Below are 13,387 nucleotides of genomic sequence, written 5' to 3'. Positions count from 1 at the left end.
AATATTTTTTTAAGTAAAATAACAGAATTTTTTTTGAACCTGTAATAGTTTGTTTGGCTTATGTTAGTTCATTTGAAATTAATTGCAGATGAATTGTGTTTCAAGTTTTTCCACTTAAATATTTTACACTAGTGTAGCACATAGCAGAATTAGTGGACTATCCCACAGTACAAAAGATACTACTGAACAATCAATTTAAAATAGTATTTAAAAAATAAAATCAGGCCTATAAGTTTCATTTTAAATTTGCAGTTAATGGAAAATCTTAAGGGTAAATTTCTTAGGGAAAACTTAATTGAATCAGGAAAAGATCAATGCAAGTCTTAAATTTAAACTTACTTCTTCAAAAAAAATAGTCTGGATTTCAGGTCCAGGTAAGTAGTATACACTCTACCTCAATTCTGAATAACTGTGATTTAATCCTACAGGTATATAACAGAATTTGTAAACCTAGGCAATCTTTCAGCTCTTCGAACTTTCAGAGTACTGAGAGCTTTGAAAACTATTTCTGTAATTCCAGGTAAGAAGTAACTGTGTAAAATAGTAGGCGCTCTACATCACCTCTGTTTAATTTTGTGTGTGCTGTCATTGTGTTTGTGTGTGGAATCCCTCACTACAGATATGTGACAGAGTTTGTGGACCTGGGCAATGTCTCAGCGTTGAGAACATTCAGAGTTCTCCGAGCTTTGAAAACAATATCAGTCATTCCAGGTGAGAGCCAGGTTAAACACTGAGGCTGACTGAAACTACGCAGAAGCCGAACTCATGTTTTTAACAGAAACATCCAGGTTTTTGTCTTCATTGCAATTTAATTTCCTTTTCTAATTCTCTAAAACACTCAGCCTCAGAGTTTAATACACAATTGCATGAAGAACTCATTTACATAGCCTGTATATTCCTCCATTTCATTATGTCAAATTTTCTCTCCCATGTTAAGGATCAAAATTAAGTCTTTATTTTTCTCTAACTAATGTGAATGTTGCATATACATATTTATGAAAGACATTTGGGATTGAAAATTTTAGTGTTTTTTAAAAATTTAATCCCTGACAGAGTAATAAGATAATAGTGAATAGCATGGAGATTGCATGATGTAGTTATTCGCTTATGATGCCTATCTTCACCAAACCCCACCTCCAACAGAAGAGGATGCATTGGAATGCAGACATTAAAATCACTACTGAAATACAATTGTGGTCTCTTATTGTTTGCTGTTATAGAACCAGTATGTTGTGTATTGGAATAGAATACTGGCAAAGGTTTGGAGCAAGAGGCATCAAAAAGAAAATAAAATTAACTATTTTCTTTAGATGTAGTGTACGTGTACAGAGAGCATGAATTGAAAGCTCTTGATTTGAAGAGCAGGTGCTTTGGAATGTATGCCATTCATTCCCGTTCATATTTTGAAATTATTTTGCAGGAATGATGAAACTTATTGGTAGTTTTTCCTTTGGAAAATGCTTTAAGACTATTTTTTTGAAGCTGTGCATGGTATTTAGTAGTGTGTTGGAGAAGTTTACATTGCATTTTAGCTTAGTTAAATATTTAATTTTATAATAGAAATCTGCCTCTGTTTGCAGGCTTGAAAACTATTGTTGGAGCCTTAATTCAGTCTGTGAAGAAGCTCTCGGATGTGATGATCCTGACTGTATTTTGCCTGAGTGTGTTTGCACTGATAGGACTGCAGCTGTTCATGGGCAATTTGAAGAATAAATGCTTGCTCTGGCCATCAAAAAATTCAACAGCTTTTGAAAAATATGTAGCTCCATACTTTAATGGTACAGAATTTGATTGGGCAGCATACATTAACAATGAAAGTAAGAAATACTGTTGTACCTTGCTAAAATTTTTGTATATAAACCCATACACACAAGCACAAGATAACTGTTTTATACTTCAGACTAAGGATATAAAAACAATTAAATGGATGGCAAAGAATAGGAATTTGTATATATTGCATCCCAAACTCATGCTGGTGTGATTGCTCTTTCCGTTGGCTGCACACAGAAATGTATTTAGAGGCTTAGGTTTGTTTTAGAATTACAGAATCATGCAGGTTGGACAGGATCTCCACAGTCCACACCAACTGCTGCTCAGCTGCAGGTCCACGTGGAGCAGACTGCTCAATCCCTTGTTCCAGTCAAGTTTTAGTATCTCTAAGGATTGGATATCACAGCATCCTCTGGGTGGCATGTGCCAGCATTTGACCAGTCTCACAGAAACTTTCTTGAATATCATTTCAGAATTTCCCATGCTCAAACTTTTGATAGTTGCCTCTTATCTTTCCAGTGTACACTCCTGAGATGAGTCCGCCTCCATCTTTATTAGTCTTTCATGTTATACTTGTAGGTAGAGTGAAGATCTTCACACATCCCTCCCTGCCCCCAGCTCCCTCGTCTTCTCAAGGCTGAACAAAACCAATTATTTTAGGCTTTTCTTGTATCTTTAGGAGATGTATAAAAAACCAGAAGCACTAGATAAATATGAGACACTTTTCTAGTTAAGGTGTGCTTTTATTATTAGGTGGAGGTAACAAACCAGTTGCTTTCACTGATATACAACTCCCCAGGCAGGCAGGGATTCCAGTAGGAAAGGAGATGGTATTAGCTGTAGGATTTGTTGCTTGGGACTGAAAAACACATCCAGATATTTTTCAGCAGGCTTAATGTCTGTAGACTGAAGTGAAAACAAGCAGGCTGGTTCAGAAACATGCAGATGCTTATGTTTTGTATTTCTGTTCTTTTAAGTGATAGCATCAGTAACGTTATAATACACAATGAACTTTGAGATATAGTATAACTTCTAATTACCAAAAATTAGTTTTCATGTGTGGGTTTGTACTAGAAGTAGATTTACAGGGTATTGCTTAGTACTTAATTGTAAAAGTAGTGTATTTAAGTAAAAATAAATTTGTAGGCTAATGGATGCTAGCTTTCATCCTCAGTGACTCTCACAAAAAGTAAAGGAAAATACAATTGTTATAGGCTGAGTTTTGATGAGCCAGATTTTCTCCCATTTTTAACATTGGACATTAAAGTTTTCTGCTGTTTTCTGCATTTTCAGATTATCTTTCTATGGTTCTGAATTGTTGAAATTCTGTGAATGTGTTTATGTTTTCTGTGAAATCTGTCACTTTAGCTAGTTTATTTACCTAAGAAGGGATGTGAAAATGGAATGGTGATAGTGCTTTGTGGGCAGTTTTGGCTGATAGCTAATGTGCTGCAGAACATTTGTGAATTCTCACTTCAGATGCAGATTATACAGTATATAGGTTCTGTATCTCCAGTTTGAATAGGTGGCAATCTAAAAGAAATAAAATTTTCCAGAATGTCAGTTGCTTTCTATGCTACATGTTTTGTCTTTGCTTGGAGTCTACAGAGTGCTGATGCAGGCAAGAAGGCTGTTTGGTCTGGTTGTGTTTGTATTCTTCCTTTCTCATCTAACTATTAATTATTTGTATACAGTGTCAGCTGCATTATAAGTATTGGTTTTAAATGGTAGGATTTTGGCATCACTATATTTAAGTGTTCAGTTTGTCATCCTCCTATGTTCAAATATTATTCATCCTCCTATATTCATATATTATGGACTATTTCTGACTATTTAAATGTAGTAGATTTTTTGCCCTATGAAAACCAAAATCTTTGTCAGCTTGCAAGGTACATCAAGACCATCAGCTGAGGATGGCAGCAGATTGATTTAGTGGAGAAAAGTGTGTTTTTCCAGATTTCTCTCTTTTCCAGATCTCGGTGCCTGGCTATCCTCATGGTGTAAAGTTTCTCCTCGTATCTAGTCAGAACCTCTCTTGTTTGTAATTTTGCCCATTGTCTGTCATTCTCCTGCCATGCACCATTGAGAAGAACCTGTCTCTGTCCCCTTGATAGCTTCCTTGCAGTTACTGGATGCTTTCTACGAGCTCCCCCCAGAGCCTTCCCGTTGCCGGGCTGAACATGCGCAGGTTCCTTGTTCTCTCCTCACATGATGAATGCTCCAGCCTCGCATGAATGAAATGACCTTGGTGACCTTGTGCTCCATTTTATTAATGTCTGCTCACACTGTGGTGCCAAACCTGGACATAATACTCTGGGTAAAGTCTAGTGAGTGCAGAGCTGAGGGAGACAGTCACTTCCCTCATTCTGAGAGCTGGCCTTCTGTTCCTGCAGGCCTGGAGGCTGTTGCCCTTCTTGGGTGTCAGGGCACACTGCTGACTCAGCCTCACCTGCCTCTCTGTCCACCAGTGCATTTTCTGCAGAGCTGCTTCTCAGCCAGTCAGTTCCCAGCCTGTATCACTGCAAGGGGCTCTTCCTTCCCAGACACACAGCTGCATTTGTCTTTTCTGAATTTTATATGTTGCCTGTCAGCCTGTTCCTCCAGCTTGCCTAGGTCCCTCTGAATGGGGTCTACCTTCACTCTTAAAAACTTCTTCCCAGATTTATTATCATCTTTCTAACTGTATTATTTTTCTTTTTTTTGTTTTATTTTAAGGACAGCACAATTGTTAATAATTAATAACAATATATATTTCTCTTTTGCTGAAGGCTACCACCTTATAATTAAACGAATAATTCCGTAAAGTTGTTTATAGTACAGCAGCTGTTGAACATTGTAATTGGAACACCCATTTTCTTTTTAAATGCTGCCTTCGTATTCTCAGTCACAGGATGTGCTAGTTAATGTTGCTCTGACTTTAAAACTGCCAGGAAGTCATTACAAATAGTTCCATTTTAAAGGAGATAGGCTTTGTCTGATTACAATCTACTTACTGGATAACAGGAGTTTTAAGTTTTGTGTTTTCTTTCTCTTATCTATTGAACATCAGATTTTGGAAGGATATTCAGTGTGCAGTGACTCAAGAAAAGACTATGCAATTTATGTTCGAATCATTGTTCTAGGATTTAATTTTTGCAATGTGTTTTTATTTTGTTGCCCAGAGAGGTCGTGGGGGCCTCATCCCTGGAAGTGTTCAAGGCCAGGTTGCATGGAGCCCCAATCTATTAAGTGGCATCCCTGTCCAGGCATGGGTTTTTGGAACCAGATGATCTTTGAGGTCACTTCCAATCCAAGCCATTCTAATGATTGTGCCAGTATTTGAACCCACTTTTGGGAAAACGTGAATGGGAGGTTATGAACATTCAAAACATGATGACTTGAACATAGGTTCATTGTCACGAAAAACCCAAACTCTTTTCATGTGTAAACATGTTACTTCCTATTTTTTCTTTAGGTCATTTCTATCGCCTGGAAGGAGCAAAGGATTTTCTGCTTTGTGGCAATAGCTCAGATGCAGGGTAAGGTCTACTGAAAATTACATACTATCTGTCTAAAAACGTGTAAAAAATGTCAATCTAAACTTAAAAAAGCAAATTTATTTACCTGGTCAAGAATATTTATTTTTCTTTCATGTCTTCCCACATTTGCTCTCCAGACTAAGGTGTTGATTCTTAGCTGGGGGCCTGAGCCCTTTTGGTGCCAGAGATGACCCCATGCTGGGCCTGTGACCTGCCTGGGCTATCTCTTGCATATGCACCAACCATCTGTGGTGGAGAGGAGGTAGACACATTCTGCCACGCTAATGTCACAGTCAGTAGTAATATGGTCATGGTTCTTAGTAGCTGGACACTTGAATGAGTAAAAATGTTAAATGACAAAACACTTTGCTGGAAATTTGTTTTAAAAACTCATATGTAACTAGAAAATTCCACTTAGCAGGTGGACCTTGTGTTATCAATGACTTAAGAACATTCTTTATCATGGTTCCCTGCCATTTCTCAACTCTAAAATAGGCATGGAGCACTGGGACTTATGACCAGATTTAGGGAAGACATCTTCATGCTTTTTCTGTCTGGCAGCTGCATGCATGCATCTTGCTCTCTTTCTGTGACAATTTTTTGTAACAAAATCACATAGTTCTTAATGAATTACCAGTCCGTCCCTTGGTTTTGGTTGATTATGGCTTTAAAACACCCATACTCAAACTATTTTTGTAAACATTTAACTTATATATGTAACTATGAGATAATTTTGTGTGTGTGTGTAAATGCACATCAAGTAGACATACACATATGAAAAGAAATCTTCATACGGTTTTTTAGAGGTTTTGGAGACAAGAGCCTCTTCTGTCTTTCAATCATAATTGAAACAGTGTGCTTATACTTGATATCAAAATTGTGTCATCTACTCTCAAAACCAATATTTCAGGAACAATTTCAGGAGATAAAACTATCCCTATGCTGGTTATTTGCTCTTGATGAATTGGTAGAATTCGTTAATTAGACTCACAGATGTGAAGAAGCCAAGAAATCTGGTGTGCAAACCTTACTAACAAACAAAGTTCAGCATAAAATGTGTGTGCTGGCTGTCTTTTTCTTGCATGGAAGTTTCTACCTATTGAAATCTCTGTGTTAAATACATACATTATTTTCATTGAAGAGGTCTCTGCAGAATTAATATCAAACTGTTGATAATAAACTTTATTTTGTTTATAATTGTGAAAGGGCATAGAAGGAAATATTGTCATTACTTGTTTGCTCTCTCTGGATTTTTCTTTAAAGAACACTCTTTTAATTTCCTCACTACTTTTTGAATTGTTTTAAGCCATAAATGGCAGCACCTTCCACAGATGAAACTTCATAAGAATCTCAAGAAACAATAATATTAAAAAAAAAGTGTTATATGAAATTTGTATATGGATTGTTTTGCCTCTTTTTCTTTTTTTTTTTCCATCCTAGTAAATGTCCAGAAGAGTTTATCTGTGTGAAAGCTGGTAGAAACCCCAACTATGGATACACTAGCTTTGACACATTCAGCTGGGCTTTCTTGTCACTGTTTCGACTGATGACGCAGGACTATTGGGAAAATCTTTATCAGTTGGTGAGTATATTAAAAAATGGTGGTTAGTGTTCTTACTGGCCTCAAATCAATCATGGAAAGGCCATTCTTATTTATATTACATACCACTGCTATTGTTAGCAATTGAAATTTGTCAAAGGAAGCAAATTTGGTTGCAAAACTAAGCAGACACGGACACTTAGTACAGAACCTCACATGATTTCTGAAGAAGCACATGAGGGTTTTTTTGATCCTTAATTTAATTTTTACCATGTATGTTTCATTTTGTGCCTCAAATTATTTTCAAAAATGTCAATATTGAGTTTAAATTGTAAAAATACTTAATGACAGCAAAACCTGAACCTTAATTTCAGTACTTTTAATATATATTTTTTTTAACTAAGAATGCACGACTCGATAGAAATTAACTTTCTTACTGTAGCTTTTCAATGTGTGTGAATGTGTTAATTGTAATAAATACTATCTTCTAATTATCTAATCAATTGTGCCATTTTTAGTTCTTTTGGTTATTTCAAAGGGAAATCATGCTAATACATGGTAAGCATTCTAAGGCTCCAACCTGTGATATGTGACTTACATTAATAACTCTGATCCCACATACTTTTCAAGATTATTAGGCATTGAAAGAGGTTTTTCTCAGAGCAGCATGATCCTTAGACATGTTTTTCACATACAAGAATTCTCCCTTTATTTTGATTAGTTTGTAATTCAGAAAACTCTTACGATTTTACTACTGAAGGAAAACAAACTCACTATTAGTTTTGCACTTTTCAAAGTCATTAATGCTTATGAACTGCAGAACTGATGCATTTCTTCATCAGATGAATGATTTCTCTTCTCCCCCTTTAGACTCTAAGAGCTGTTGGCAAATCATACATGATATTTTTTGTTGTGGTGATTTTTCTGGGTTCCTTCTATTTGGTCAACTTGATTTTGGCTGTGGTTGCCATGGCCTATGAAGAACAAAATCAAGCAACTATTGTTGAAGCAGAGCAGAGGGAGGCAGACTTTAAGCTGAAGCTTGAACAACTGCGGAAACAGCAAGAGGAAGCTCAGGTATTTTCTAACAAGAGTCTGGGCTTTAGTGTGTTCCTTTGCATGCTATTTGTTTAGTAATCTAAGTACTTTGTTTAGTTTAAGTACTTTAGACTGCTTTTTCTATGGCTCTAGATTGCTTTTGAAATATATAATATCTAAAGTGTGAATGAATTTCTGAACTGAGAACAAAGAGTAGTCTCCAAATCAGAATAATAGTTTAAAATAAATATCTCTTATCTTGGGGTAGTATCTAGTAAACTGTCGTGATGATTTTTCAAATTCTCATCTTTGAAATAATTTCAATACTTTTCAAGCCTTGATTAGAGTGTAAAATATTTTTATCTATAAATTTCTGATTCATTTTTGCTACTTGTGCTGCTACCAGTGAATCAAAAACTGGAAGTAGCTTAAGGAAGTTACTTACAATAAAAGTCAGGATTAGTTTACTAAATTAATACAGACTGAAGTATGACTCTGTTTAGCTCTTTTGTTTGCTGTTGAATTCACTCTAATTTATTAATTTTCAAATATTTTCTAATGAACTTTGTGGGTGTAGACAATGTGGGCTGACTCCACGATATGGATGCAAAGTAGAACTCCAAATTCCATTCAGACTACAGAATTTCATTTGTAGTTTTGCACAAACCCAACTATGCTGTTTACTAGAAGTAATTTGATATAAATCGTAGGAACAAGGGCTTCTTTAAAAATGGTGTGATTTATGAAGCATCTTGTTAAATAATTGCTGTGGCAGGCAATAGCAGCAGCTGCAGCAGACCTGACTGAGTACAGCTGTGAAAGTGGGATTGCTGCACCCTCAGATAGTTCTTCAGATGCATCCAAGCTTAGCTCAAAAAGTGCCAAAGAAAGAAGAAATAGAAGGAAGAAAAGAAGGCAGAGAGAGCTCTCTGGAGAAGAGGATGACATGAAGGATGAAAAGCTTCCAAAATCTGAATCAGATGGCAGTATCAAAAGGAAAGGTTTCCGTTTTTCTTTTGATGGGAACAGACTAACTTATGGGAAGCCGTTTACATCACCCCACCAGGTACTGTGAGTAATGCAGTTGTCCTGTTTGGAATTTGTGAGATAACTGTCATATCCAACAAACTTCACTGCAACTTTGCAAAATGAGGCAACAAAGGAAAGATAATGTAACATTCTCTTAAATACCAACTTACTGTTGGTATTATTTTCTGGAGTGTACCTAAGAAAAGTGTTTTGTTTTCTCTCCTTTTCTTATTTAGGACCTTAACATGCATAGGAGAATTGCATTTTCCTAGTTAATCTGAAATGGAAATGCCTTCTTAATTCATAAAAGGAAAATTTAAGTATAATGTATGAATGTAGAAGACTAAAGGTATTGATATCTTTTAACATAATGCATGATCTATGTGGATCATTGGAGCTTATATAAATCTTGATTTTTCTCTTTAAAGCAGAAGTTGGAACTACTATGGCCTTAGACATGTTATTTTTTTTTCTCTCCAGTTATTTTTTTAGGTATACTGTAAATTTATGCATTCAGATGACTTTCATCTGTAATGCATCTTTGAGATCAGCCTGAGGCAGTGTATTAACGATAACACTGACAAATTCCTGGGGAATATAAATTATTATTGTTTTTCTAATACATAGACATGCATTTTGTACACTTATAATCTTCAGACTGTAATTTTTTATGTTTCCTTTGCAGTCTTTGCTGAGTGTTCATGGCTCCCTGTTTTCTCCCAGGCCTAGTAGCAGAACAAGTCTTTTCAGTTTTAGAGACTACAGAAGAGAGAGAGGATCTGAAAATGACTTTGCTGATGATGAGCACAGCACATTTGAGGATAATTCAAGCAGAAGAGGTTCTCTGTTTTTGCCGCGCAGACACGGTGAACGGCGCAGCAGTAACATTAGCCAGGCCAGTAGGTCATCCAGAAGGCTGACAGTCCTCCCAGTAAATGGGAAGATGCACAGCACCGTGGATTGCAATGGAGTGGTTTCCTTAGTGGATGGACCGCCAGGTCTGTTGTCTCCTACTGGTCAACTTCTGCCAGAGGTGATAATAGATAAACCAACAACTGATGGCAATGTAAGAAAGTATTAAATCACTCCAGGTTTCATGGCCTTTCTTTATTGCATAGACAATATTTCAATGAAATTAATTGCGTTGAAAATGGATGAGAGGTTGTGAATGGTTTTGCAGATCTTACTGTAATGAAATGGGTTTGAAGTGATTCGATCAAAAGTGAGAGGCTGAAGCATGAAAGAGAGCAAAGTAGAAAGTTTTTATATACTTGCCATGCAAGGATATGCATACACCTGCTTAGTAAATCAGATTAATAATGTTCCATTGCTAAATCTGTTTTAGAACCCAAAATAGGATGTTCAACTCTAAACTTCCTGTACATTATTAGATTGTTCCAATTTTTTTGCTTTATGGTTTTAGCCTCCTTTTAAGAGTATTTTCTAATTCTCTGTCAGTAATCTGCTAGTTCAGCTTTTCTCCCTTGTTCATACATTTGGTATTGTGCAAATACAGCATAGTCTTTAAGATTATGTTGACATTTTAAAAGTTCTGAAAGCATTTTCTCCTCCTGGGTTTCAGAGACTATCTAGTTGCTCACTGCCTAGGATCAGGGTATAATTAAAAAAACAAAACAAAACAAAAACCCCAAACCAACAAAACACGTTAATTCTGCTCAGTTTTCCCTTTTCCCTCAGTCTGCTTTAGGAATGGAGCAGAGACATCTGCATGCTTTTTCCTAAAATTGTTATTTTACTGAAACAGAAATTTCTGTAAGGGTCACAGGAAGTGAAAGTACATCAGCCAGCTTCCTTGCAGTTATCAGCCAGATGCCTTGCATCTTCTTGCAGTTTATTATACTTTTATTTCCATGCATTTATTTAAGGTACTGAAAAAAAAAATCTACCCATCCTTATACATTCAAAACTTCTTCATAACTGAGGTGTGCTCGATGCTATGGTTATAACACTGCTTTCATTTTTTAAAATAAAATCATGTAAAACAAGAGTTCATTTTTGGGATCAATTAAGTCAGAGATGCTGTTTCTTCAGTTGAAATTCATAAAATAAATCAGAGTTGATAGCGATTAAATTTAGAAAATATAAGTAAGTTTTCAATGTGTAATGAGATCAACTGATCTTTAAAACTTACTTTTGTGGACTAGTTGTTGCTGCAGAATCTTCCTAGCATTAATCACTTGTGAGAAGTATCTTGTGAATGAACTAGTTTAGCACGGAAATATTGGTAGAGAAAGCATGGAACTGGGAACTTGGAATTTCTGTAGTTCTGCAGTTCTTGCTTTGTTTCCTTGGCTGTGGCCCCCTCCGAAATTTCTTGGTGTCTAAAGCGGAGTTAATATTTGAGTATAATGTGGTGGGATTTGGGAACTAAATATCCAAATGTTTTTCTTAATGTTTTATAAGTATTAATGGTATTTGGAAGTATAGCATGAAAATAGTAATCTAAGAAACATCACAGTATTTGTAAAGCTGAATTTAATTTACACACGTCTTCTTTTTTTTCTTTTTTTTTTTTTTGTAGAGAACTACCACAGAAATAGAATTAAAAAACAGACGTTCAAGTTCATATCAAATATCCATGGAGTTGCTGGAGGATCCCAATTTAAGGGAAAGGGCCATGAGTCTAGCTGATGTTATCACAAATAGAATGGAAGGTGTGTTACAACTGTAGATACTTGAACTTCCTTGGCATAGTCTTAGACATACTTGAAGATATTTTATCACAATGCAAATACAGAAGACAAGAATAGCCGTTGCCAATACATAAACTGAGTAACAGGGAAAAAATGCATGTACATAGTGAAAAAAGAAAGGAAGGAGTCTGATAAGCAGGCTAAAGTAAAAAACTCATTCTAATTAAAATAGGCAAAATGTGTGTGTGTTTTATGCTAGTTATTTGTGCTTAGCAATGTAGTTTCTGGAAGAAATGCCTTGTGATATATTTTCCACTAACTATACTGTAAAAATATTAGAGAAAATTGAAGACCAGGCTTTAGTTAATAAGGAGAAAAAAATTTGTACAAGGATTACTTGGAACAGTGGAATAATTACTAGTGAAAATCATGAAAATCATTGAGTAATTTTCAAAACCCTATTCAGGCTAAAATTAATGTTGTTTTTCCTGAAGATAAGTACTCTGTCATTTAAGAGGATTTTGAAGTTGAAAGTTTTACGAAAAAAAGATCCCTAAGCATAAGCATAGTTTTTATGGCTTTTTTTTTGTTTTTTAAACAAGATCATATTATATTAAAATTAGACAAATTTTTAAATTATTTGCTCAGAACACTTGAGGTTTTTCTTTTAGTCTTCTAAAACCTTTTGAGTCAGAAACAATTAATTAAGTTCCTGGAAATCTGAGGATGTTCCTCCAAGTGTCCTTAATTGTTATCGATATAAAGATTAAAACCTGAAAAAGCAGATAAAAAATTATCTTCAGTTTCTCCAAAACTTGTTCACTATGAATTTCCCTTTTTCTCCAGAACTTGCAGGATCCAGACAAAAATGTCCACCACGCTGGGATAAGTTTGCCCGCACTTTCTTAATTTGGGAGTGTTGTGAGCCCTGGTTAAAAGTAAAGAGTGTAGTTGAATTTATTGTAATGGATCCATTTGTTGATCTGGCTGTCACTGTTTGCATAGTTTTAAACACACTATTTATGGCCATGGAACATTATCCAATGACTGAACATTTTGACACTGTACTTAAAATAGGAAATCTGGTAAGTCCTTCAATGCATAAGATTTGGTACAGTTGGAACCTGGTTTCTCTTTGGAATAGAATTGCTTTTATTATTTTTATTGTCATCCCATAAAATAAATGTTAAAGGTTTAATTGTACTAAAAAGAGTCTAAAAATACCATTTGGAATATGTTGTATATAAGAGTATTTGAGAGATGTTTATCTTAAAGTTTGATTTCTGTATTACAACTACTTCATATAGAGTTTCCAACAGCCAGAGTTTGAATGACATGAAACTGAAAGAAATCTGACATGCTTTTGTTTAGTATTACAAAAAAAAGTAGGAGCCAAATTAGATCCTTTTTACTGTAGGTACCATTGATAACACAAGAAGAGTTGAATGCTATTTTGCATTACTATTTTTCACTGCTATTTTTGTGGATTCATGTTGTATTTCCTTGAAGACCATTTATTTGACTGGTCCATAACAATTTGGAAGGCAAAGAATGTGTGACTTAGAATATTCTAAGAGTATCTGTTGATACAGTTGCGTTCTGTTCCTTAGTGAACACAGTCTGTGGGTTGGGTTTGGTGAGGTAGCTTTGTTTGGTTTATAACAGCAATAATACACATATGTTATACTTCTTAACCTATGCTTATTCTAAGTGGTTATTCTGGTGATTATGATGTGGAAAAATATTAAAACAATTTAGTTATTCCAATACATGTTGGTAACATGCACTGAAATACAGAGTTAATGTATCGACATTTAAATTGTATGCTGGTATTTTTA

At 35.3% G+C, this 13,387-nt stretch overlaps 1 protein-coding gene and 1 long non-coding RNA gene across 11 annotated transcripts in view; one reads left to right on the top strand and one right to left on the bottom strand.

The window, feature by feature from the left end:
* Window positions 1–13,387, bottom strand: part of LOC121670482 — a 110,118-nt gene that overhangs the window by 38,384 nt on the left and 58,347 nt on the right. The window lies entirely within an intron of this gene.
* LOC121670480 (sodium channel protein type 2 subunit alpha-like) overlaps window positions 1–13,387 on the top strand; it is a 69,672-nt gene that overhangs the window by 25,482 nt on the left and 30,803 nt on the right. For 3 of the 5 annotated variants that reach the window (XM_042040760.1, XM_042040761.1, XM_042040759.1), the window contains exons 6-14: window positions 429–520; window positions 1,581–1,817; window positions 5,225–5,288; window positions 6,729–6,870; window positions 7,699–7,905; window positions 8,642–8,932; window positions 9,581–9,961; window positions 11,438–11,570; window positions 12,396–12,634. In XM_042040760.1, the coding sequence (XP_041896694.1) occupies window positions 429–520; window positions 1,581–1,817; window positions 5,225–5,288; window positions 6,729–6,870; window positions 7,699–7,905; window positions 8,642–8,932; window positions 9,581–9,961; window positions 11,438–11,570; window positions 12,396–12,634 (1,786 nt within the window). Of the gene's footprint in view, window positions 1–428; window positions 521–1,580; window positions 1,818–5,224; window positions 5,289–6,728; window positions 6,871–7,698; window positions 7,906–8,641; window positions 8,933–9,580; window positions 9,962–11,437; window positions 11,571–12,395; window positions 12,635–13,387 lie in introns of those variants that run through there. The other 2 variants (XM_042040762.1, XM_042040763.1) reach the window with 2 other exon arrangements.

Source organism: Corvus kubaryi, unplaced genomic scaffold (genome assembly GCF_017639235.1).
Source record: "Corvus kubaryi isolate FWS band 111438036 unplaced genomic scaffold, C.kubaryi_AGA036_p1.0 37396, whole genome shotgun sequence".
NCBI lineage: Eukaryota > Metazoa > Chordata > Aves > Passeriformes > Corvidae > Corvus > Corvus kubaryi.
This window is presented reverse-complemented; position numbering and strand designations above follow the sequence as displayed.